The sequence below is a fragment of the Podarcis vaucheri genome, assembly GCF_965113315.1.
Source record: "Podarcis vaucheri genome assembly, chromosome: 15".
Taxonomy (NCBI): domain Eukaryota; kingdom Metazoa; phylum Chordata; class Lepidosauria; order Squamata; family Lacertidae; genus Podarcis; species Podarcis vaucheri.
In genome coordinates, this window is record NC_138753.1 from 33,296,904 (window position 1) to 33,322,163 (window position 25,260).

The 25,260-nt window shown below is 44.5% G+C and overlaps 1 protein-coding gene across 2 annotated transcripts in view; it reads right to left on the reverse strand.

The window, feature by feature from the left end:
- VSIG10L2 (V-set and immunoglobulin domain containing 10 like 2) overlaps positions 1–23,716 on the reverse strand; it is a 37,919-nt gene extending 14,203 nt beyond the window's left edge. Inside the window, exons 1-10 of one of the 2 annotated variants that reach the window (XM_082200294.1) lie at positions 22,396–22,491; positions 22,232–22,346; positions 21,296–21,737; positions 17,259–17,606; positions 14,004–14,279; positions 10,799–11,074; positions 7,383–7,643; positions 5,049–5,309; positions 3,400–3,690; positions 969–1,274 (exon numbers count right to left, since the gene is read on the reverse strand). In XM_082200294.1, the coding sequence (XP_082056420.1) occupies positions 969–1,274; positions 3,400–3,690; positions 5,049–5,309; positions 7,383–7,643; positions 10,799–11,074; positions 14,004–14,279; positions 17,259–17,606; positions 21,296–21,374 (2,098 nt within the window). In that variant the 5' untranslated portion in view covers positions 21,375–21,737; positions 22,232–22,346; positions 22,396–22,491. Of the gene's footprint in view, positions 1–968; positions 1,275–3,399; positions 3,691–5,048; positions 5,310–7,382; positions 7,644–10,798; positions 11,075–14,003; positions 14,280–17,258; positions 17,607–21,295; positions 21,738–22,231; positions 22,347–22,395; positions 22,492–23,664 lie in introns of those variants that run through there. The other variant, XM_082200295.1, reaches the window with a different exon arrangement.
- Positions 23,717–25,260: the final 1,544 nt, after the last annotated feature.

A 25,260-nucleotide genomic window follows, 5' to 3' on the forward strand; every position in this document is an offset into this window, starting at 1 on the left:
GGGAACCTGTGGCTTTCCTGATGTTGTCTGACTCTAAAAGAGGATGGAGGAAAAATTCATGGAGGAGAGAGCTATCAAAGGCTACTAGCCACAATGACTGTACTCTGGCTCCATAGCTGAAGGCAATAATGCTTCTGAAAACCAGTTGCTGAAGACCACAGGAAGGAAGTGTGCTCTTCTGCTTAAATCCTACTTGCAGGTTTTCCACGGGCATCTGTGCTACTATGAGGCCAGACTGCTGTCCTAGATGGGCCATTGGCTTGATTCAGCAGGATCCTCTTGTGTTCTTGTAATGTCTGACCATTGCCCATGCTACTCCAGCAACCTCTGGAGGGTCTCCATTTCCCCACCCCTGTTCTAGAGAAAGATATATTTTCTGCAGAGTCCCTTTAGCCAACTTTTAGAACTTTGCACCAAATGGAATGGCATTTGGGTTTTTAAAGGCATGGATGGAAAGCCTCTTCCTAATCTGTTCATATCAGTGTGAGAAGTAACTGCAACTACATCACTTGGAGATCAATGGTGACTGAGCAGTCTACGAATTGTCAGTATAAAATATTAAACTAAATTCTGAATCACTCAGAAGACTATATGGATATAGCAGCCTGCAAATCAAAGTCTGAGTATATCCCTAGCAGGTGTAGCATCTGGGTCTTACCAGATAAGAGCTGAAACCCAACAGCCTTCGAATCTAATAAACAGATGTGTTTATTTATTGCATCAGTCCCATTAAAACAAACAAACAAACCAACCACCAACCGGTCATATTATTTCTTACATATCCGAAAAGGATTGATTGCTTCTTGGGAGAAAGGGCTAAGCTTGCCCCCCACATCCAGATGCCCAGCTCTTCCCCCAGCTCACATGAATCTACCATGTGGCCCTTAGGAAGGGGGTCATCACAGCTCCCAAGCTGACTTCTGTCACAGCCTGCAGAGGAATGCTATCACCCTAGCTACCCACGTCACCTGGTGTCTTTACTTCGGAGGGGTGCCCAGTCGTCCGGTGGTTGACAGCCAAGATGCGGAAGGCATACACAATTGCAGGATCCAACCCACCCAGCTTCTGGTCACGGGTGTCGGGGTCAATATCGCTGACCACTGTTTCCCAGCTGCTGGCCAGCTGGTTTTTGGGAGCCTTCTTTGCTTCCCTCATCTGGACCACAAAGCCGGTCAAATTCCCCGAGCCCTGGGTCTGCCACTCCAGTTCCACCTCTGTACGGTGGCGAGTGTACATCAGCTTGCTGATTGTCACATTGGGCGGGGAGGGATACTCTGCAAAGGAGGAGAAGGGTATTCAGTCAGTCAGTCAGTCAGTCAGTCAGTCAGTCAGTCTTGGCAAACCTCATACCTGCCATTGCTTGGGAATTCCAAGAAATCAAAAATTCAGTGCAGTTTGGAAAGGTTCAGTTCACCATATTGATTCAAAATGGTATTTAACTGTACCCCAACACAGATGAAAACCTTCTCCTTGAGAGCACGACATTTGGCAAAGATAAGAAGAAATAATATGGACAAATAATTACTACACGCAGTAAATTAATAGATTATTGAATGTGTTAACATGAATAGACGTTCTAAATATTGCAGCTGCTGAATATGGATTATTATTTTGATTGGAATGTAACTGGGCTAAATTAGACTTTGGAAGCAGAATTTTAAAAAATCTGTAATTCTAGCATGTGGGGAACCACCAAAATTATACCACTAGAAAATTGATTACATAATTGATATTTGATTTGGTATTGTGATTTGAAATGGATATAATGAGGCTCATTTTGGATTCTTGTAATTAAAAACTTATTAAAAATTCTTTTAAAAAAAGAAAGAAAACCTGGTCCTTGATCATGGAAAATTTGGTTACTATATCTTAAGAGGTGTCCAAATGTATGCAGTTTGGAATGTTTCAGTCCGCCATCTTGATTCAAAATGGTGTCCAGCTGTATCTAAACAGAGACAAAAACCTGCTCCTTGATCTCAAAAACTATAATGCAAAATTTGCTTACCAGGTACATAAAAGGTAAAAGACCCCTGACAGTTAAGTCTAGTCGTGAACAACTCTGGGGTTGCGGTGCTCATCTCGCTTTACTGGCCAAAGGAGCTGACGTTTGTTGACAGACAGTTTTCTGGGTCATGTGGCCAGCATGACTAAGCCGCTTCTGGTGAAACCAGAGTAGCTCATGGAAACGCCATTTGCCTTCCCGCCAGAGCAGTACCTATTTGTCTACTTGCATTTTGACGTGCTTTCGAACTGCTAGGTTGGCAGGAGCTGGGACTGAGCAACGGGAGCTCACCCCGTCGTGGGGATTTGAACCGCTGACCTTCTGATCAGCAAGTCCTAGGCTCAGCGCCGCCCATGTCCCACCAGATACATAGCTTTCCAAAATGCACAGCAGATACATGCTGCCTTTTCTCCATAAGTATCCTATTGGGAAGTTTACAAACAGGACACAACATCAATTCCCCCCCCCACTCCTGCTGTTGCTCTACAGAAACTATCACTCGGAGACGCGATGCGTCCAGATCCCTGGATCTGGAGGTTGCATATAGCCATGGATAAACACTTTGTCTACAAACGAGTTATTCGCTGTGCTGTTGCATCAACACAATCAAGAGCAGTCAATGTGTTGTGGGAATCATTGCGATCTCATCCCCCCCATCTCCATGCCTTGAATCCATAGTACCCAACTTTAGAGTATCAAGCAGAGAAATCCAAACGATAGGAAGCCAGCGTAATTTACAGTGGGAGAAATTATCGCCGTGAAATTTACCCCTATTTCAAGCTGGCTAAAGCCTGGCAGAGGGAAACAAGCTTTTAAAACAGAGTTAAACTTACACCACACTTTTCCCCAGCATCAATTCTGGGTTACTCAGTCATGTGACATGTGAATGCAGTTTAGAACAGAAGATTTGGAGATATGCTTCAGAGGTCCAGACTTTGGGGAGCCTGGAAAAATTAATAATAACAATTTGGACTATAATTGGTCATTTTTAAATTTTAGTTTTTTATTTTTAATTGGATTATGATTCCGATATGCTGATTGGCTGTTTTTATTGGAAAATCAATAAAAAATGTTTTTTTTTAAAAGAAAGAATGGAATTTGGAATAGGGGCAAGTCTCCCCCAGCCCCACCCTACCTCTGACGCTCCCCTGGAACACCCCTTTTTCAGAACTTACCCCAGCTGAGCCCTGGCTGAGCCAGGATGGATGATTTATGTCAACACATCTGAGCTGGGGTGAGCGACTTCAACTGGTGCAACCCTGGCTGAGTCCAGGCTAAACTGGCTCAGCCACAGATCAACGTATTCCAAACTCCACACATCCCAGCAGATCTTGGGTTTGGACTGCAGGCTAAATGCAACCTTAGCATTTTCACTTTACCTTCCCGCATCTGCTTACTTTTAACCAGCAGGTTGATGCTGGCAGAGGTGTTGCCCACAGCATTCATGGCAGCGCAGCGATAGGTACCGCTGTCTTTCATCCACTCTGTGTCCCGGAGGGTCAAGTTAAGCCAGGCGTTCTCTTGCTGCAGCCGGTATTTCCTAGCATCTGTTCTGACGACCTGATTCTTGTTGTTGTACCAAAAGACTTCCGATCCCAGGTAGGCGCCTTCGAGCAAACAGGCCAGCTCAACCTCATTGCCTTCAAACAGCGACACTTTGGATCTGTCTACCACAAGCTTAGGAGGTTCTATGAAGAAGAAGAAAAGAAGGAAGGAAGAGCCTGAGAAAAGTCGGCAATAAAGGTGCCCCTTCGCCCCCCTTTTAACAATTGTGTGCCAGGCAGGAATTTGATAGGGAAAGCTTTTGCCATCTTGAAGGTGCTGAGGAACCAGTGACTTTCCATCTGTTGGCCAGTAGTCAGGGATGATTGGAGCTGTAGTCTAGAAACATCTGGAGGGCCACAGCATGTTTATCAATGCTGCAGCAGAATGAACTGCACTTGTTGATTTTCTTTTTTTATATAAATATTTTTTTTATTGAGTTTTACACAACAAGTTTCAATTAAAACATAACATTCACCTTCACATATAGGATTCTCCAAATCCTTTGACTTCTCACCACCCTTCTCCAGTTTTCATTATCAATTCTTTTTTCATTCAGCTTGTCCATTTTTTCCTAATTTGTTAGTAGTACTATTAACCTTTTCCTTTGTATTTTTTATATCACAAGTATTACTCTAATCCTGCCAAAGTTTTTAATTGTTTACAGTGTTCTTTTAAATAGGTTGTAAATTTCCCCCAGTCTTACTTAAACTTCTTCTCATCCTGGTCTCTGAGTCTCCTGGTTAATTTGTTGATTTTCTGCCTGTTGCTCAATGGAAGAGAGTCCAAAAATAAGGGCCCATTCTAGCAGGCACAGTCACACCAGGAAGCATACCTGAGGCAGTCCCCAAGCACTGTCACTTGCAATGTTCACAGTCACACTGGTGGACATAATTTCTCTCCTGATCATGGTGTACAGCTGATGAAAACCCCAAATTATGGGATTACTGTGCTTGACTGGCTGGCAAACTTGCCTGACCTGAACCCCATAGAGAATCTATGGGGCATTGCCAAGAGAAAGATGAGAGACATGAGACCGAGCAATGCAGAAGAGCTGATGGCTGCTATTGAAGCTTCCTGGTCTTCCATAACACCTCAGCAGTGCCACAGGCTGATAGCATCCATGCCACGCCGCATTGAGGCAGTAATTGATGCAAAAGGGGCCCAAACCAAGCACTGAGTACATGTGCATGCTTCTACTTCTCAGAGGTCTAATATTGCTCTATTTGCAGTCCTTGTTTTGCTGATTTCATTTAATATTCTAATTTTCTGAGATTAACAATTTGGGGTTTTCATCAGCTGTATGCCATGATCATCACAATTATAACAAATGAAGGCTTTACATATCTCGCTTTGCATGTCATGAGTCTATCCCATATATTAGTTTAAGTTTAATTACTGAAATAAATGAACTTTTCCACTATATTCTAGTTTTTCAAGTTTCACGTGTACTATGCCCCTGAGCTATGGCCCCATCCCAAAGGTACTGTTCTCATCTGCTTACCCAAAAGGACCCGGCACTCAGTAGCTCTTGTAAGAAGTGGGTGGGCTGCCACGCAGGTGAATTCCTTTCCCCCCAGGGTGGCGTTTGATTTCATGACAAAGATGTTGTGGGATTGTTTCAGTCCTCCGAGTACATGGTCCTTCCAGTCTCTCCACCACAGAGTCACCCGGGGTTCTCCACCCGCCCAGTCGCAGGTCAGCATGAGGAATTCGTTCTGCTTCGTTGCTACGGCGCTGCAGGTCGGGTTCCCACCAGGAACCCCTATGGCACAAACAGGACAATTGAGAGGCAGATTTCTAGCCTTAACAACTCACCAAGGCTCACGACCTTCGGGAGGGAGATTTCTGTCCAATCCTCCCGTTTCAAGGCAAACTGACCTAAGTTGCAGTATGCACAGACCTAATGCACTGATTGGAACACAGTTAATGATCAAACAATGCACTTCCACAGCTCTTGTGATGCGTGCAAAGATGTGCATATATATATATTTTAAAAATTATTTATTGAAATTAAACCTTTTGAACAGCAAAATCAGGGATTCTAACAGATCATATTCAATAAATAAATACATCTGTATACGAATACTAATAGCATTATTTGAAAAGTTGGAAGCATCGTAAGTTTGAACACTCATTAAATTTGTTATTCTAAATATTACAAAAATACCCATCTTTCCGCAAACTGGTTAGGTTGATTGATGCATTTTTTTAAATATAATAAGTAAACTCATTGTTAAAAGGTAAAGGGACCCCTGACCGTTGGGTCCAGTCGCGGACGACTCTGGGGTTGCGGCACTCATCTCGCTTTACTGGTCAAGGGAGCCGGCGTACAGCTTCCGGGTCATGTGGCCAGCATGACTAAGCCACTTCTGGTGAACCAGAGCAACACACGGAAACACCGTTTACCTTTCCGCCGGAGCGGTACCTATTTATCTACTTGCACTTTGATGTGCTTTCAAACTGCTAGGTTGGCAGGAGCAGGGACCGAGCAACGGGAGCTCAGCCCATCGCGGGGATTAGAACCGCCAACCTTCTGATCAGCAAGCCCTAGGCTCTGTGGTTTAACCCACAGCATCAGATAGTTGTTTATTTCCTTGGCATCTGATGGGATGGTGTTCCACAGGGTGGGTGCCACTACCAAGAAGGCCCTCTGCTTGGTTCCCTGTAAACCCACTTCTCCCAGTGAGGGAACTGCCAGAAGGCCCTCAGAGCTGGACCTCAGTGTCCGGGCTGGACAATGAGGGTGGAGACGCTCCTCCAGGTATACTGGGCCCAGGCCATTTAGGGCCTTAAAGGTCAGCACCAACACTTTGAATTGTCCTTGGAAACGTGTTTCAAATGTGCTTTAAATGCCTGGTGTAAATTACATGCCACATGTTCCCAAGTTTTTCACTGGAACAATGGGAGCTGGAGACTTAATAACAAAAACCAAAGCCAGAGAGCCTCATGTACTAAGGGCCCTTAAATTAGGATGGGGCTCACTCATTCCCCAGCGTGATTTGTTGTTAACCCAGACCAAAATGGCATGGGGAAGTTTAAGCGCCAATCGCGCTGCACGTAGAGAGCTCTCTATACAAACTGATATCTCCCCATGATCCAATCACAGCACTTCAGTGCAAGGTGAGGCTGCATATGAGCCTCAACATCCAGATTACACAACTTTTAGAAGACATCCAAAGGCAGCCCTTTATCAGGAGGTTTTTAATGCTTGATGTTTTTATTATGTTTTTACATATGCTGTAAGCTGCCCAGAGTGACTGGGGAAACCCAGCCAGATGGGCGGGGTATAATCATAATCATAGGGCTTTAAAGGTCAGCACCAACACTTTGAATTGTGCTCGGAAACGTACTGGGAGCCAATGTAGGTCTTTCAAGACTGGTGTTATGTGGTCTCGGCAGCCACTCCCAGTCACCAGTCTAGCTGCTGGCCTCAGTCCAGTATATCTGAAGGAGCGTCTCCACCCCCATCGTTCAGCCCAGACACTGAGGTCCAGTGCCGAGGGCCTTCTGGCAGTTCCCTCACTGCGAGAAGCCAAGTTACAGGGAACCAGGCAGAGGGCCTTATCGGTAGTGGCACCCACCTTGTGGAACGCCCTCCCAGCAGATGTCCAGGCAATAAGCAACTATTTTACTTTTAAAAGACAACTGAAGGCAGCCCTGTTTAGGGAAGCTTTTAATGTTTGATGCATTATAGTATTTTAATATTTTGTTGGAAGCCGCCCAGAGTGGCTATGGAAGCCCAGCCAGATGGGCGGGGTATAAATAATAAATTATAATTATTATTATTATTAATGGACAAGGTTTCACTGGGAGGAGAAGGAGGGTCACTACTCACACACAGTGGTTCTGCAGATGGTCTCGTCTCTGAGCGCTGGGTGAGAAGCCAGGCAAGTGTAGGAGGTCCCGTTGCGAACGTCTTTGCCGTGATGGATTTGGGTGGCATTGGAGTAGGTCGCTGTGCTGTTTCCTCCCCACCGGGATTTCACCCACCGCAGCCACACCGGGGGGAACCCTCCCTGCCACGAACAGCGCAGGGCAAGGTCTTGGAAATTGGTGGCTGGCAGCGGAGTGCAGCTGGGCTTCCCCTTGGGCAGATCTGTGCGTAGGGGGGCAAACATGGTATCAACAGCAACGAGGAGTTCCTGGCACCCAGCACATCCCTGTTGCCTGGGGCCCAATGGGTGGCGAGAGGCGAGAACTGGCATTCCTATCTATGGCTCTTGCAACATGGATGCACACAGTCGTTCAACTTACAGCCATCCTGCTCAACCGTCCCAATATAAGCGGGACATCCCTGAATTACAGAAGCCATCCTGGCTTCTGGTGGGATCCTGGAATGTCCTGTTCTTCGGTTTGGCACTCTGGCACAAGTCAGCTGGTTCACACCAGAGCACGGGACCAATAGATGCTCTATTTTTGGTCTCACACTCTTGTGCAAGTCAGAGAGCTTGGGACCAAAAAGCAAACAAGAGTCTCCATTTGGATCAGCAGAATGTTGGAGTGTGTCAAATGCATATTGTAGGCGATCCCTTTGGCATCTCAAATGCACCTGTGAAGGTGATTCCCTTTGACATCTCCACAGGCTTCACCCACAGTGGCTGGGCTTGTGGCATTACAGTTCCTAGAGCTCCTTGCGAAGAGGGATTGGTTGTTATACCACACTGACAATTGTAGCTCTGTGAGGAGAATAGGGGTCTCCTAGCAGCTCTCAGCACTCTTAACAAACCACAGTCCCCAGGAATCTTGGTGGCAAGTCACGGCTGTTTAAGGCGGTATGATGCTCTGGTCCCTACCAAAGAAGAATGGCAGGCTAAATGGATGGACTACGCTGAGATGGCAAAAATGACCACGGAAATCAGAAATCAGGAAGAGCAAAATTTTAATAAAGAATGAGGGAAATTTATATTGTACTTGGAAGAACACTGTGTAAACAACTGAACTCTTTAACAGGACTTAAATAACACTTGACTTTGGACATACAGTCATACCTCATGTTACATTTCCTTCAGGTTGAGCGTTTTCAAGTTGCGTCCCATGGCGACCTGGAAGTACCAGAACGGGTTACTTCCGGGTTTCGCTGCTCGCACATGTGCAGACACGCAAAATGACGTCACGCGCATGCACAGAAGTGGCAAATCACAACCCACATGTGCGCAGATGCACAGGCGTGGGTTGAGTTCTTTTCAGGTTGCGAACGGGCCTCCGGAACAGATCCCGTTCGCAACCAGAGGTACCAATGTAATGGATAATTAATCAACTGGATGACTTAAGAAAATGCAGTAGAAAAGGATAAATGTGGAACCCATGGAAGGGTGGAGGGAAGTCTATAGATTCGAATGAATCTTGTATTTGTTTTTATTTAGATGTGAGTTTGAATGTAAACATTAATTGGAAAAACCAACTAAAAATTAATATAAAAAAGTGGTATGGCACCGCTTTAAATGTATTATTGTGCAGATGGTGTCTGACTGTGGCAAGATAGGGTTGGAAACCCATAGTGCGGTAGAGTGGAAGAGAGAATCCTAGAGATGGCACGGATTGAACAGAAGCACATTACGCTGCAATGTTTTGTTGCAGGATGCACTTGTTGCGACTTCATTTCTATCACTTCTGTGTGTGTGTGTGTGTGTGTGTGTGTGTGTGTGTGTGCGTGCGTGTTTAAAAAATAATGTCCACAAGCTTAGAGCAAATAAGTGCTGATGCCAAGATGGCTGCCAATGTACTCATTAAAAGCCAACGCACCTGTGCAGCAGAACTGCATGACTCTTTCATAAACTGCCCATCATCTGAGGATGCAGGTGGGGAATCTCCTATCTGTTTCCCACATGAAAACAACATACTGCCTGTAGGTCAGCCATGAACTCAGACAGGGTTGTTTTCTGTGTGAAAAGAGAGAGGGAGAAATCCCCAGCCCCAACCTACAGTTCTAGGTGGTACAGTACAGAAAGACTGGTAAAATGCTGTTGCTACACATGTAAAGAGGCACCACAATAACTTACTGGGGATGGAAGATCATGCAATTTGGTCTCTGGTTTAAGGGCAAGGTTTAAGAATTCCTAGGTGGATTCTAAGGCCATGTCCAAATTACAGTCGTACCTCGGAAGCTGAACGGAATCCGTTCCGGAAGTCCATTCGACTTTCAAAGCATTCAGAAACCAATGCATGGCTTCTGATTGGCTGGAGGAAGTTCCTGCAGCCAATCGGAAGCCACAGAAGCAGCAGCAGCCATTTGGATTCCAAAGAATATTTGCAAACCGGAACAATCACTTCTGGGTTTGCGGCGTTCAGGAGCCAAAACGTTCGACTCACAAGGCATTTGACTTGCGAGGTACAACTGTACTGGCTTAAAACACAGCTGTCTCGTTCTATTTCTTATTTTGGATTGAAGCTGGTTTGTGGGAAATGCATCAAAATGCTGTGTTTCACTTTTAAAAAACAACAGGATAGATAGATAGCGGCTTGATGTGGATTGTGGTTAATGTTGCGTGCACACGGCTTCCCAAACCAGCAGTGAAAGTGCACTGGTTGCAGAGTAAATGAGCACCTCTTCCAATGTTGCATCAGACATTAAACAACAAAGAAGAACCCCTTTCAGCCCACTTGAAAAAGTCTCCTTGACTACTTACTGCTGCTGTTAGCTACATAGATAATAACAAAAACATCAAACAAAGCAATCCTCCCTTTTTAGTCCTAATAAAATGTCAACCCCATTCGCTCCACACTAGTTCCTTCCAAATAAATGCAGATGGAAATAAATATTTGCTCTCTTTCATTCCTTTTTTGCAACAACAACAACAACAACAAAAACCAAATTAGAAGTGTCTGACCAGAAAGAACAAAATTAAGTTTGTCTTGGCTCATATGCAGAAGAACCCAGTTAAGATACTGTAGCTAAAGAGTAAGACATCAGCACCCTTCTGCTGTCCATTGTTTTGTTTGTTTGTTTTTTTAAAAAGGAAAGTCGTGAGTGACAGTGTTCTTTGTTCTGTGACAGGTGACATTCTGCTTTGCTTTCTCTATCGTTTAGGTTCATCAAAAGATGGAATCATCTCTAGAAAAGGCACCCATGGCCTTTATTTCCTACTGATGCTCTACATGTCAATTAATCTCTCCCCTCCCCCCGTCTCCTCTTTAGCCATGGCAATATTTGGAAAGGTAGAAGGAAATAAAAACCAGAAGACAGAGGGAAGGAAGGAGCAGCAGCACATGCCAGAGCCTCATGCCCAAACCAGACAAGAAGGGATTACTTACAGTAGACTGTTAAGATAATGGCGGTCTGGGTACGTGTATTCAGGTGCATGTTCTGAGCAAGGCAAGTATAGATTCCTGTTTGAGTCCTTGAAATCCTGGTGATCACATACTTCTGACCAGAGTAGACTTGGGAGCTATTGTAGAACCAAATATAGTGGCTGGGTGGATTAGACGATGCCAGGCATGTCAGGATCACCTCTTCTTGCTCATTGGCTGAGAAGCCATGTTGGTTTACAGCAAACGGCTCCACGCTGATCACGGGTTCATCAGGCCCATCTACGGAAGAGACCATGAGGTTAGTTAGAGGTGTACCTGCTGCAGAGAAAGGGCTTGGGATGAACTTTAGAAGCCAGTATATTTAGCCATCATTATGACAGTCAGATAGGGACGCGGGTGTTGCTGTGGTCTAAACCACAGAGCCTAGGACTTGCCGATCAGAAGGTTGGCGGTTTGAATCCCCACAACAGGGTGAGTTCCCATTGCTCGGTCCCTGCTCCTGCCAACCTAGCAGTTTGAAAGCAAGTCAAAGTGCAAGTAGATAAATAGGTACCGCTCTGGCGGGAAGGTAAACGGCATTTTCCGTGCGCTGCTCTGGTTCACCGGAAGCGGCTTAGTCTAAGGTTACCAGATGTCCCTGTTTCCTGGGGACAGTCCCTGGATTTACAAATCAGTCCCCACACAAAATCCATTGATGTTGAAAAGTGTCCCTGGATTCAATGAAAAAAATCTGGTAACCTAAGCTTAGTCAAGCTGGCCACATGACCCGGAAGCTGTCTGTGGACAAATGCTGGCTCCCTTGGCCTATAGAGCGAGATGAGTGTGCAACCCCAGAGTCATCCGCGACTGGACCTAACGGTCAGGGGTACCTTTACCTTTATGATAGTCAGAGCAGATCTACAGTATTTACTTGTAGCAATGTTAAACTGGTATCATTGTCAGGGCTTCCACCCAGTGCAAACATGAGCTGAGCAGGAAAAGCAGTTTCTCTTACAGGGTGTATATTTTGAGGATATATTTGACATGACCTTTCACTTTGCCATGTTGGCAACCCCTCTCTTGGGAGATTTAGATGTATTTAGATGTATCCCTTCTCTCTTCCCCTGATCAAAATTCCCCCCAAAATTTCCCAATTTTTCCTCACAGGCTTTTTCTTCATGGAGAAAACAGCAATTTTTTGATCATGGAACAGCAGGGATTTGGAGAGGTCCTCTTCATCTGCACTAAAAAATGTCCAAGGCAGCTAACAATAAAATTCAATACATAATAAATAAGTAGTTTCACAAGACTACCCTTTCTGAGAGTCTGAGGCTGCTACCGAGTTAAAATTAGAACATTGAGAGATTTGACTCAGAGAGAAATGAGATAAAGAAAGCACAGACACGACCTTTTACCAAAACAGTTGTGGGAGATACAATATAGACATCCTGGCATTGGTAAGCTAATTCATAGATATATTGTGATAAACACACACACACACACACAACCTTTGCCCTGATTCAATCTGCAGGTTATAGAGCTGAAACTTGAGAGTGAATAAGAGAGCGAGAGAAAACAAACAAACACAGTTTACAATCCAATATTCACTCATCTGTAAACTTAGTTCTAGACCACCCTACATTAAAATTATCTTCAATACGAGTATAAATGGAATCTTCATAATTGCCATTTAATTAATGAATTAACCCATATGACAGCAGAGGAAACGCTTTAAATAATTCTGATGCTCTCGTTTCATGCACTTAATTGTTCAATTCTTTGTTTGCTTTCCTTTAAAAGGTAGCATTTCTATTAATTTTCTTGTTGTTGCAAGGTATCAAATGTTATTAAACCACTCTCATTCTGTTGGGATAGCTGAATCTCTTGATGAATTTGAATTGCACGGTTTTGCATTGCAGTCTCCCTTTGAAGTCCCTTTGTCCAAGACTGTCCGTTTTGAGATCGGTTACACCATTAATGGCATAATTATCACTGTCTGCATTTCATTTTCTGCTGATCTCACTGTGTGCAATCCCCAACCATCTCTCTCCATAGACCAGAAACTCAAGATGACACTCCAGGCTGCTGGTTTTTTTTTTTTTTTATTGTGTATGTATTCTGCAACATGTCACAACCACAGTGAATTAGCAATGGATTCATTCCGCTTAAGTTTGTTCTGTGATGCTTCCCCGATGCTGCCACATTATTGCTGTCCAGAGGGGCTACAGTGCAACCAAAGCAGGGGAACAAAAATAAACCAGATATTTTGCATTATAAAAAAAAAGTTACAGGGTTTCAGCAGAATGTTACAGGTTATGCACTGATTGGAAATGAAGCTGTGTGACTGCCCCAGAGCTTCTGCAGGGGCAAACCGTATTGAAAGCATGTGACCATCCCAGTAGCATCAATAGCACAAATAATCATGAATGCACAATAAAAAGGATGTCAGGAAAGGCCCTCCATGCGTCCGATGAAGTGAATGAAAGCTTATGCCATAATAAATGTGTCTTTAAGTCGCAAGGCTCTGTTGATTTACTGTATTTTTCGCTCCATAAGAGGCACTTTTTTTCCTCGTAAAAAGTAAGGGGAAATGTCTGTGTGTCTTATGGAGCGAATACGTGGTCCCTAACACTGAATTGCCCAGGGGCGAAAAACAGATCCTGCTTTTTTTTTTTTTTTAAGAAAGAGAGAAGGGGGTATTGAAACGAAGCTGCTGAGCAGCTGATCGGCAAGCGATCAGGAGGGAGATAAGGGACGCTAGCAATAAAGGAGGCTGCCTGGGAGCGGGGAGGTAAAAGCACATGGATCCTCAGGGTTTTTGCATTGGGTCACCCCAAATTCACCATCAGATCCCATAGCATGTCCATGGCTACAGCCTGCACCAAAAAAAGCACACATCCACTGTTTTGTGGGGCTGCAATGGCGCACAAATGTGGTTACAAAGCACGGATCCACATGGATTCTCAGGATTTTTGCATTGGGCTACCCCAAACTCACCATCAAATCACATATCATGTCTGTGGCCACAGCATGAACCACAAAAATTATACATCCACTGTTTCATTCAGAATATTGTTTTTCTTGTTTTCCTCCTTTAAAAACTAGGTGTGTCTTATGGTCAGGTGCGTCTTATAGAGCGAAAAATATGCTACTTTTTTTAACACCTTTCCAGCACTGAGGAAAGACATGGAAAGACCAGAACATTTGGCTCCTTTCTCCAATTACTTACAGATAACGTCAAGGTACATCCTGTCACTGGTTTGGCTATTGACTTCATTTTGGGTGGTGCAGGTGTACCAGCCCATCTGAGTCCGGTTAGACGATGTCAGGTTCAATAGACCTTCCACTGTTTCTGCGACGGATACTGTGCCATCCCGGTTAGTGTAGCGCTGCCATGAATATGTAACAGGAGGCGTCCCCTCCTTCACTGTACATGTCATCACAACAGGCATGCCTTCCACGGGCGTTGAATTGTTCATCTGCAGGAAAGGCTTTGAAACAGGAACTGCAATAGAGCAAACATAGACTTGAGCTCAGCTATGCCCTTGCCCTTGCCCTTTCCAGGCACTATGCTCTACCTCCACTCTGCCTCCGAACGCCACTTGTTTGGAAACTTAGGCGGGCAGACTGCTCTTGCATTCACGACCTGCCTGCCAGCTTCCCATAGGCACCTGGTTGACCACTGAGAGAACGGGGTCCTGGTTTAGATGGGTCATTGGTCTGATCCAGCAGACTTCTCTTATGTTCTTATGACAGAAACAGAACGTAGATCAAGGATGAGCAAACTTCAGGATAAGAAGAGCAGAAGAGCCCTGCTGGATTTGGACCAAAAACTTGTCTAATCCAACCTCGTCTTTCCTACAATGGCTAGCAAGATGCCTCTGCAACGGCCGAAATCAAGAAAGAAGGACAATAGCCACATAACACCGGTCTTGAAAGACCTACCTTGGCTCCCAGTACGCTTCCGAGCACAATTCAAAGTGTTGGTGCTGACCTTTAAAGCCCTAAATGGCTTGGCCCAGTAGACCTGAAGGGGCGTCTCCACCCCCATCGTTCAGCCCAGACACTGAGGTCCAGCTCTGACGGCCTTCTGGCAGTTCCCTCACTGCAATAAGTAAAGTTACCAGGAACCAGGCAGAGGGCCTTCTCGGTAGCGGCACCTGCCCTGTGGAACCCCTTCCCATCAGAAGTCAGAGAAATAAACAACTATCTGACATTTAGAAGACATCTGAAGGTAGCCCTGTTTAGGGAAGTTTTTAATGACTGATGTGTTAATGTATTTTTAATCTCTTGTTGAAAGGCACCCAGAGCAGCTGTGGAAACCCAGCCAGATGGGCAGGGTATAAGATGATGATGATGATGATAATGATGATGATGATGATAATAATAATAATAATAATAATAATAATAATAATAATAATAATAAGTTATTATTATTATTATCTCTCATGATTGTTTCCCAGCAACTGGTAATTTAAAGGCATGCTCCCTCTGATCTTGGATGGCGTCATTAGCCTTCATAACTAGTAGACACTGATAAACTTATCATCCATGAATTGATCTAAATTATTATTATTATTATTATTAGTAGTAGTAGTAGTATTTATTGAATTTATACACTGCCCTATACCCTACATATAACGCATTGCAGTAAATAAACCTTGAGGTTACCAGAGCATAGACAACAATAGTTAGTCTATCCCTGGCCAGATAGGGGCATAGCTGGGCCACCAGCCGAAGGTGATGGAAGGCACTCCGGGCCACTGAGGCCACCTGAGCCTCAAGTGACAGCAAAGGATCCAGGAGGACCCTCAAGCTAAAAACACTCTCCTTCAGAGGAAGTGTAACCCCATCAAGAACAGTCGATCTCCCACCCACTTTTAAATCTATTTACATTCTTGGCTGTTGCCACATCTTGTAGAAGTAACTATACCCTGTGAAGTACTTTCACCTCCTTCCATTCATTGGATTGCCGCAAGTTCTACTATTACAAGGGAGAAGGAACTTCTCTATTCACTTTTGTCATGCACAATGACCCCTCCCTTGCTCGCCTCTTTTTTCTAAATTGAAAAGCTTTGAATATTGTAACTTAGCCTCTGGTCCTGAAGGGAGGATATAGTCATCATAGTGACTATCCTGGGATGAGAGACTGAGAGAAGGGATCCTAATCACCCTCACGTGCATTTTCTTAGCTGAAAATTGCAATGTATGTTTCCCTCCCCTTAATTTACAGCTGGTGCTGGGAAACACAAGGCTGACTGCCTTAAGATGAGAAAAGGATTAAATCGTCCCCTGTCGGAAAGCAAACACAAGCCACTCCAATTGAACTGCTGGCAATGAATGGCAGCCACATACTTCTGAGAGATAATCCCCCAGCAACAAGAAGAGTATTTGACAACTTGAGTTTAACCAACCCCACCAGCAGCAAAATACAGGACCATGAAAGTCCAGCTGCAACATTCTGCATACACAAGAGGACCGGATGTCTGGATGACACACATGAAACCTGGGATACACATTCCCCCAATGTGCCTCTTAGAAAGGCCTTCAGACCAGCACACCCGAGGCAGGAATGTTAGCTCTTTTTGCGGAGATCCAATTACTTGGCAGCAACCGTTTTTTATCTCTGGACAAATTTCAAGAGGCCAGAGTGTGCTGGCTGACATTCCTAAGGTGCTTTCAGTAGACAGGATCCTTGACAGCTCTGATCAAGATGAGCCAGGCTGCTGTTTGCGCAGGAACCCCCCAAGCACATCTGTGTATTGTTTTCAATTTTGCCCATTGACCCGAGTCCAGCTGTTGCATTCTGCCAGACTGTCCTGGCTCCAGGAGGGGGAGGGGGAAAACCTTTGCAAAGGTCCTCAATGGGACCCACTTAACCTGGAAAAGGTGGATACCCAAACAAAAAAATTTCCCACAATCTCTCTGGCCTTGGGTCCTCCATGGAGGCGTACATGGAAGCATTCACTTCTGCTACAAAATATTTTGCAGCAGAACAAATTCATTCTGGATTTTCATGCCGATTTTAAAATGCAAGTCAACATAGAAACAAGATGGAAAGGTCTTATGCACATGGGCACATTCGAAAGTGATACAAATTCAAAACAGGTTGGGCCAGTCGTCCTTTCTGAAACCCTTTCCTTTCCCCCTGTTTTCCACATTCCTCTCCTTGGCTCCTTTCCCCCTTGTAGGTTCCCAAACACATTTCAAGATAAACACACATGGAACCCCGAGAGGGGGAATTTTGGGGGTACACAATTTGGTATTGAGAAGTGACAAGTGATCGAAGAGTTAAAACATCCCTCCCCACTGCTGCTTCTCTGCTCTACATCTCGCCTTCCCTAAATGAGGAGATGACATTCATGAGGCCTCAGCCAACATGATCAATGGCCAAGGAGTTGTATAGGTCAGCAGCACTTTCAGAGAAGCGCAGAGGCTCTCAAGGAACAATCCTTCCGCATTTCAGGCGTGCAAAGCTACTTACCCAAAACGATGAGCTCAATATAGAAATAAACGACTTTGATCTCATCTTCTTCGCCATACATTGCCTGGCACAGGAAACGCCCTTCCGCTGCCGTTTTCAGGTTCTCGATCTCCAGGGTGCTGTTATCCAACGTCACATTCCCCAGAACACCAGAGCCCCTCTCCACTTTGGACTCTACGCCATTGCTGATTGCCACAGCTCTGGGGATGTCCGAGCCCAGCTTGGTGAAACTCCAGAAGACAACCATGGGCGAAGCCGCATCGCCGCATGGCAGCAGCACTGAGCGATCGCGCACCCCTTTGACCACATGTTCCTCATACTTGGTTTCTTTTAAAGGGAGCAGCTGACCTAGAGGAAACAAGCAGCTTAAGTTTTCCAGGAATCCGTTTGCAACTAATATCAGCAGGTTTCGCAATGGGCACAACTCAAGGGGCGCCAGTATTTATTCCACTAGCATATGGATTTATGCTAGTGCAATAGAATGTTTTCCCTCCTGCAACTCTGTAACCTCCCCCAATCTGCCCTGGGAGGTTCAGAGAACCCCATGATAGATTTAGGGGACACACAGGGGGAGAAGGTGGGGTAAGTTATGTCACTTAAGCATAAATCCTTGTGCTGGTGGAAGGAGCTGCTTAGTGCTACATTGGACAACACCTATATTTTCTATGTCTTGTTCATTCATTTAGTTGAGGATCTTAGGAAATTGCATTGTACCACAATGGATTATTTTACCATACAGAACCATATAGCAGAGGTCTTTCCCAATAGGGAGGATGTACCTAATTCAAACTTCCCAAAACAATGACCTCTCTTTTTAAATCTGCACTTTTCTGAATTTTGCAATGCAGTTCCGCAGCCAAATAATGCATACAAAAACTTGCAAATTAGGCAAAAGTGTGCATTAAGATGTATACATTAGTGAGGATAACATACAAGAGTGTGTTTTATTCGGATGTACTGCTTTCCCCCAAAAAATGTATACTTTGGGCAAAATGATATAGAGTGGTACCTCAGGTTAAGAACTTAATTCATTCTGGATATCTGTTCTTAACCTGAAACTGTTCTTAACCTGAGGTACCTTTAGCTAACTGGGCCTCTCGCTGCCACCGTGCCACCACTGCACGATTTCTGTTCTCATCCTGAAGCAAAGTTCTTAACCCGAGGTACTATTTCTGGGTTAGCAGAGTCTGTAACCTGAAGCGTCTGTAACCCGAGGTACCACTGTACAAAAACATAAATAGTAGGGGGAATGTGAGTTAAAATGCTAACTACTTTTTCGTGAGGAGTTCTTTTTTTATTTTAGCATCCAAACTGGTGAAGAAATGAGGAGAACTGAATTTAAGATTGGAAAAAAATGGAAAGAAACCAAAATTAAGAAGAAGAGTTTGGATTTGATATCCCGCTTTATCACTACCCTAAGGAGTCAGTCTCAAAGTGGCTAACATTCTCCTTTCCCTTCCTCCCCCATAACAAACACTATGTGAGGTGAGTGGGGCTAAGAGACTTCAGAGAAGTGTGACTAGCCCAGGGTCACCCAGCAGCTGCATGTGGAGGAGCGGAGACGCAAACCCAGTTCCCCAGATTACGAGACTACCACTCTTAACCACTACACCACACTGGCTCCCAGATTTGTCCATCCTAAATTCTAGTTACTTTAGCCCAGCAGTTCTCAACCTGTGGGTCCCCAGATGTTGTTGGACTACAACTCCCATCATCCCTGACCACTGGTCATGCTGGCTAGGAATGATGGGAGTTGTAGTCCAACAACATCTGGGGACCCACAGGTTGAGAAACACTGCTTTAGCCCTGTAACAGAAGATAATGAGGCCTGCAATCTTCTGCACACAAAGCATTGAGCTCCCAGTTTATATCCCGCTCCTTCTCAAAAACTGTGGGCAGCTTATACAAATGCACCCTGCAATATTTCATCATTGGAACATGCCAGTGACACTTCTATTTTCATACTAACAATGATTCCCTGAATACTCTCCATCCACCTATTAAACATTGGGCTGCCAGACATCCATCTGCTCTGCAATTTCCCAGTCCGCTGCATTGATTGGATATCAATATAGATACATAACTGCACTACAATCTGCTGTCACCAGTTCAAAATTAGCCTCATAACATATCAAATAGCACGCTATGCTTCTTATGATGTTCCAGAACATCAGCCACGTATCTCAGGCAAAGACCTTCATTGGACCCTGTTAACTTGAAATTGGAGGGGTAGTTTTGTTGCCAAGGCCGGCATCAGAGCCTGGCATTCAAGAAGGACCCACGGCTAATGTTTGCTTTGAGGAGCTCTTAATAATTTTATTTAATGACCTGGCACTCCCAGCAGTACCAGCTGGCTAGATTTAGTCAATCTTTCATAAAGTTCTTACAAATAACTGGAACCTCTGTGTCCAAAAGCTATATATGGTGTCAAAGTGATCTGAATGTGTAGCCTGCCAGGACTGAGGTGACCACATTCTGAAACAGCTGAACTCTCCAAATCATATTTAAAGAGAGTCTCAGGCACAGCACTTTAAAGTAGTCCAGCCTAGGTGTCATATAATATACAACTGGATTGCTATCTATACTTGGTCATGGACCACGGCACTGACAAATATTGCTTAGGAATGAATGAATCTGTCATTTCGGTTCTCTCAGTTTCTCATTTTCCTGTATTAAATTCAGTTCTCCACATTTTTGCTGCAATTTACACTTCATTTCTTCTTTTTCTTTAACCATCATGAAAATTTGCTAGCCTTTTAGCGTGCGTTCCTCCTAATAAACGTGTTTTTGTAGGCAATTTTGACAAATATACACATTTTTTTTGCAGTGCAATTTCCTTAATCTCATGTAGTTTTGTATGCCATTTTCACTAATCATAGGCACGTTTTTTCTACACATTACCTGGCTGGAGAACTGCATGGCATACTTTGGAGAAGTGTGTATTTCCAAGGATGGCTGAGGTTTGGCTTGCATGTTGATTCAGAAAGTATGAATTGGGTAAGCTCACCTTTAAATATGAAGTGAATAAATTTCTCCCCCGCTCCACCAATCTCCCCATCCAGAATGTAGATCAGGGTTCCTCAAACTTTGGTCTCCAGTTGCTTTTGGACTACAATTTCCATAATCCCTGACCACTGGTCCTGCTACCTAGGAATGATGGGAGCTGTAGTCCAAAACAGTGGAAGATTCAAGTTTGGGAAACCCTGGTATTGACATATACAGTTTTTCTACGGTAGCTGGCCTGGCAAAATTTCTATACAGCTTAGGCCCAGGCTATCTGAAGGAGCATATTCTCCAATATGAACCCTCCATATTTTGAAATCTTAGGTGGAGGCCCTTTTCTTGGTACCGTCACCCTCAAGGCATACTTGATGGGGACATGGGAGAGGGCCTTCTCAGTGGCTGCTCCCAGACTTTGGGACTCCCTCCCTAGAGAAGCAAGACTGGCTCCCTCCTTGTTGCCCATCCACTGGCAGGTGAATGTTTTATTCTGAGAGGCCTTGGGGATCTGGTTTTTTTGTTTTTGTTTTTTTTAATGAAAAGGGCTTTTAATAGTGCTGCACTGTGTTGCTATCTGCATTTCCATTGATTTTTAAATATTGGTTTAATTCTATTTGAGCTTGCATACTTTTTAACTATTATATTTCATTTTAAAAATATATATCCTAGTTTTAATTTGTGTAGGTTGCCTTGAGTCCCAGCCTGGGGCAAAGCTAGGATATGAAGAAGAAGGAGAAGGAGAAGGAGAAGGAGAAGGAGAAGGAGAAGGAGAAGGAGAAGGAGAAGGAGGAGGAGGAGGAGGAGGAGGAGGAGGAGAAGAAGAAGAAGAAGAAGAAGAAGAAGAAGAAGAAGAAGAAGAAGAAGAAGAAGAAGAAGAAGAAGTTACTCAGTGCTTCTTTTTTTTAAGAAAAAAAGATGTTGGTACTCACCATGAAGTTGTTACAGTAAGTACCCACACTTTTAACATTTGGGGGTGGGAGGTGGAAGTACTGCGTACTCTTCAGTACATCCAGATAAAAAGCACTGATGTTACTCACCATAAGCCACTGTTGGGAGGATGTAGATTATTTTCAGCAGGCTCCCAATTTGTAGGTTCCTTGTCAATCCATAATCCATTGCTCCATGTCACTGCGTGAGGAAGGAACCAGAAGCCAGAGACCCTCCTAGCTCCTTCCGAACCGGCACATCTCTCTAGCCTTCAAGCAAGTGCTCACCACTCTGTCCCCAATTTTTTTGACTTCCTGCTTACTCTGCAGACCTTGTTAACCTCCGTGACATAGAAAGCCGGTCTCTCTGGGTCCTCTTTCAGTCCCTCGTCCATCAAAATGCAGCCCTCATCAGTCTCAGGTTACTCCGAATCTCCCCTGATTAATCTTCAATTATTCATTTCTTCTCCTTAATCTCGTTTCCTTGATCTATTATGCAGGAGCTTCTTCATATATGATGAGTCAACTTTCTTTGGTTTTAGCATCTTGGCCTCTAGCATGAGATAAAGATCGAGAATATTTGGTTCTCCCTAGGAAAATCTAAGCCATTAGCTTCAAATCTAAAACCATAACCAGGAGTCAAATCTTTTTGGTGTTTTCCAAAAGCAGACAAAGCAGGTCTTTCTTTTATTGATTTAATGCATACATATCTTTCCTCCAAGGCACTCCAAGTAGTGTAGTCTATCCAGTTTTATCCTCTCAGCAACTCTGTGAGGTAGGTTATGCTGACAGATAGCAACTGGCCCAAGATCACCCAGTGAGCTTCAGGTCCTAGTCTGACACTCTAACCCAAGGGTAGCCAAGCTGGTGCCCTCCAGATGTTGCTGGACTGCAACTCCCATCATCCCTGACTATTGACCATGCTAGCTGGGGGTGATGGGAGCTGAAGTCCAGCCTCTGCTTTAACTACTATGCCACACCAATTCTCTTTTTGTCTGAGGTAACCCTGAAGTCACACTTAAGGATATTGAATTCAGTAAGGCTTACTGCAGCGAAAGCGTTCATAAATTGGAGCTCCGGGGATGTGCTTGACTCTCTCGCCTATTGAAAGCAGTAGGGCTTGAAGGTTTTCCACACTTACCTGCTTATGTCAGATATGGGCCTATGGCCATAATAAATCAAATCTGAATCTGCTTATGTCTTAAGTTTACAACCATAAGAAAACAGACATGGTCAGTCTGTTGGACTGTGCAGTTCAGTATTGTCTATATTGTCAGGGGGGAAACCATGGTGTCGAGGGTTGTAAAGACTGCGGAGAGAATAATTGGGTGCACTCTTCCCACTTTGGATCAAATCTATGCTTCCAGGTGCCATAAGAAAGCTGCAGAGATAGCACAGGACAGTGTGCACCCCGGAAATGATCTCTTTCAGCTTCTGCCTTCTGGAAGAAGGCACAGGGTTATAAAGACTAGGACTAGCCACCCGAGAAACAGTTTCTATCCAAATGCGATTTTGGTTTTAAATGCAGTGTAAGGAGCATATTGTATTTAAAAATGGGGTATCAGAGTTTTTAGGGGGGCAAACCAGGTTGAGATAGCTGGGATAGCAGGCTTGTTGGTTTTTGAATGTCTTATGTAGATTTTTTTTTTCAATTTCGCTGTTCTGTATGGGACAATGACAATACAGTGGTGCCCCGCAAGACGAATACCTCGCAAGACGAAAAACTCGCTAGACGAAAGGGTTTTTCGGTTTTGCGTTGCTTCGCTAGACGAATTTCCCTATGGGCTTGCTTCGCAAGATGAAAACATCTTGTGCTTTTTTTTAAAAGCCGCTTGAAGAGGCGCAGTTGCAACGGACCGTGCTTCGCAAGACGAAAAACATCGCTAGACGAAAAGACTCGCAGAACGAATTCTTTTCGTCTTGCGAGGCACCACTGTAAAGATTATCGTATCGTATTAACCAACAATGCCTCTCCAGGGTTTCAGAAAGGGGCACATTTCCAGCCCTGCCTGTTGATACCAGCAAGTGAACTTGGGACTTTATGCATGCAAAGAAGACGTTCTTCCACTGAACTGCAGCCCTTCCTGCGAACTATAATGCAAAGTGGATATTGGAGCTGTGTCTGGGTGGCCAATGCCCTGTTAACTCTCCCTATATCTTATAAAGCAGAAACAAAACCTTTATCCAGAACAAAACCCTCAGGAGATAAAGAGCAAATTTGCTGTGAAACAAATAGAGCTAAGAAATTGCAACACAACAACTTCCTTCAGAACAGAGCAAGACCCACCTACTCTGTGTGAACACACCAACATCATCATAAAAATACCCTGACTTCTGGATGTTGCAAAGGAGGAAGATGGCACCTGCCTCTCAATGCACAACCTTCACGTAGTATTAGAAATCACCCCAGAATTGGCCCTACTAAACATCTTCCAAGACAATAATGCCCATTTACACCACAAAGAACTCATATAACCCACCTACTTTCAGCAGCCAGAAGCACCATAACCAGACACTGGAGAGACCTGTCAGGAATAAGCATGGACCAATGGTATCAAATAGTATGGGAAACAGCCCTACTAGAAAAATTAACCAATAAACTGAAACTGACACAGGAACAAATAGAAGAAGACACCTTCACCCCGTTATGGATCGCCTTTATCACATTCACAGCCCAACAAGACAATGACAAAAATCCACCAACAGCATACGAATCAGTATGGCTAACCTGATCCAAAACACCCACCCACCCCACTCACACACAAAAACAAAGATCACCACAGCCAATCACAAACAAACAACCACACCCTAGGCCAACCCCAACCTCTCTCACCACCAAAGGAACACAAGTGAATAGCACAGAACCTGCACAAGCAACGCTGACACAAAACCCCAAATATATTAAGTATAATAGAAACATTGCCACCCGACCCCACCTCCACTCACCTTCCCCCCTCCACGTCTTTCCCCCTCTTCTTCCTAATGTCTCAACAAATGAAACTGATCTGTAAAAATTTTACTTGGGGGGAAAGAGAGAGAGAGACACATTGCACATACATTTGTAAACCAAGAAAATCTTTTTTAAAAAATAGATTAAAAAAAAACAACATTCTCACGTACAAAGGTGGTTCTATAATGAATCAGAGGGTGCCATCACAATGCTATAAGTTAATCTGGGAACTTCAGGCCTAGGGATCTAATGTGGCTCTCCAGCCCTCTCTATCTAGCTCTGGAAGCTGTCCCTAGGTCATGCCCCACATCACTCTTGCTCCACACCTTCCTTTGGGTGCTTTTGCCAAGCAGAAATAACATACCCTCCAACATTTCTCTGATGAAAATAGGCACGTCCCATTCCATAATGATAATTTTACTATTTATACCCCACACATCTTACTGGGTTGCCCCAGCCATTCTGGGCAGCTTCCAACATATGTAAAAACACAATAAAATATTAAACATTAAAAAACACACTTCCCTATACAGTATTGCCTTCAGGAGGCTCGGGGGTCAGATAACTCCATACCCTCCAACGTTTCTCTGACATCCTAAGGAAAATCAGAACATTCTGGGATCAAATCAGAAACCAGGACAGCTTCTCTAAATGAGGGACATCCCTGGAAAATAGGGGAACTTGCAGGGTCTGAAACGTGTCCTGAAGTGTAGCAACAGCTATTGCTTGCATGGATTAATAAGGCTGATCGCCAAAGAACGGATGTTTTTGAATTATGGTGCTGGAGGAGACTCTTGAGAGCAGTGGTGGAGCTTCAGGCTCCGGCCCCGGGGGTGGAGAGCAGGAGGGGGAGGGGCTGGCATGCGTCCTGGGATGGGGTGCGCCGCCTGTGGGGGCAGGGTGCCCAGCACGGGCAGGGGGGCAGCCACGATGGCACCCTGGGGGTCGCGCTGCTAGGGGCAGTGCGCTCCCCCCGCACTCCTCTTCCTCTGCCAGTGCTTGAGAGTCCCATGGACTGCAAGAAGATCAGACCTATCCATTCTGAAGGAAATCAACCCTGAGTGCTCACTGGAAGGACAGATCCAGAAGCTGAGGCTCCAATACTTTGGCCACCTCATGAGAAGAG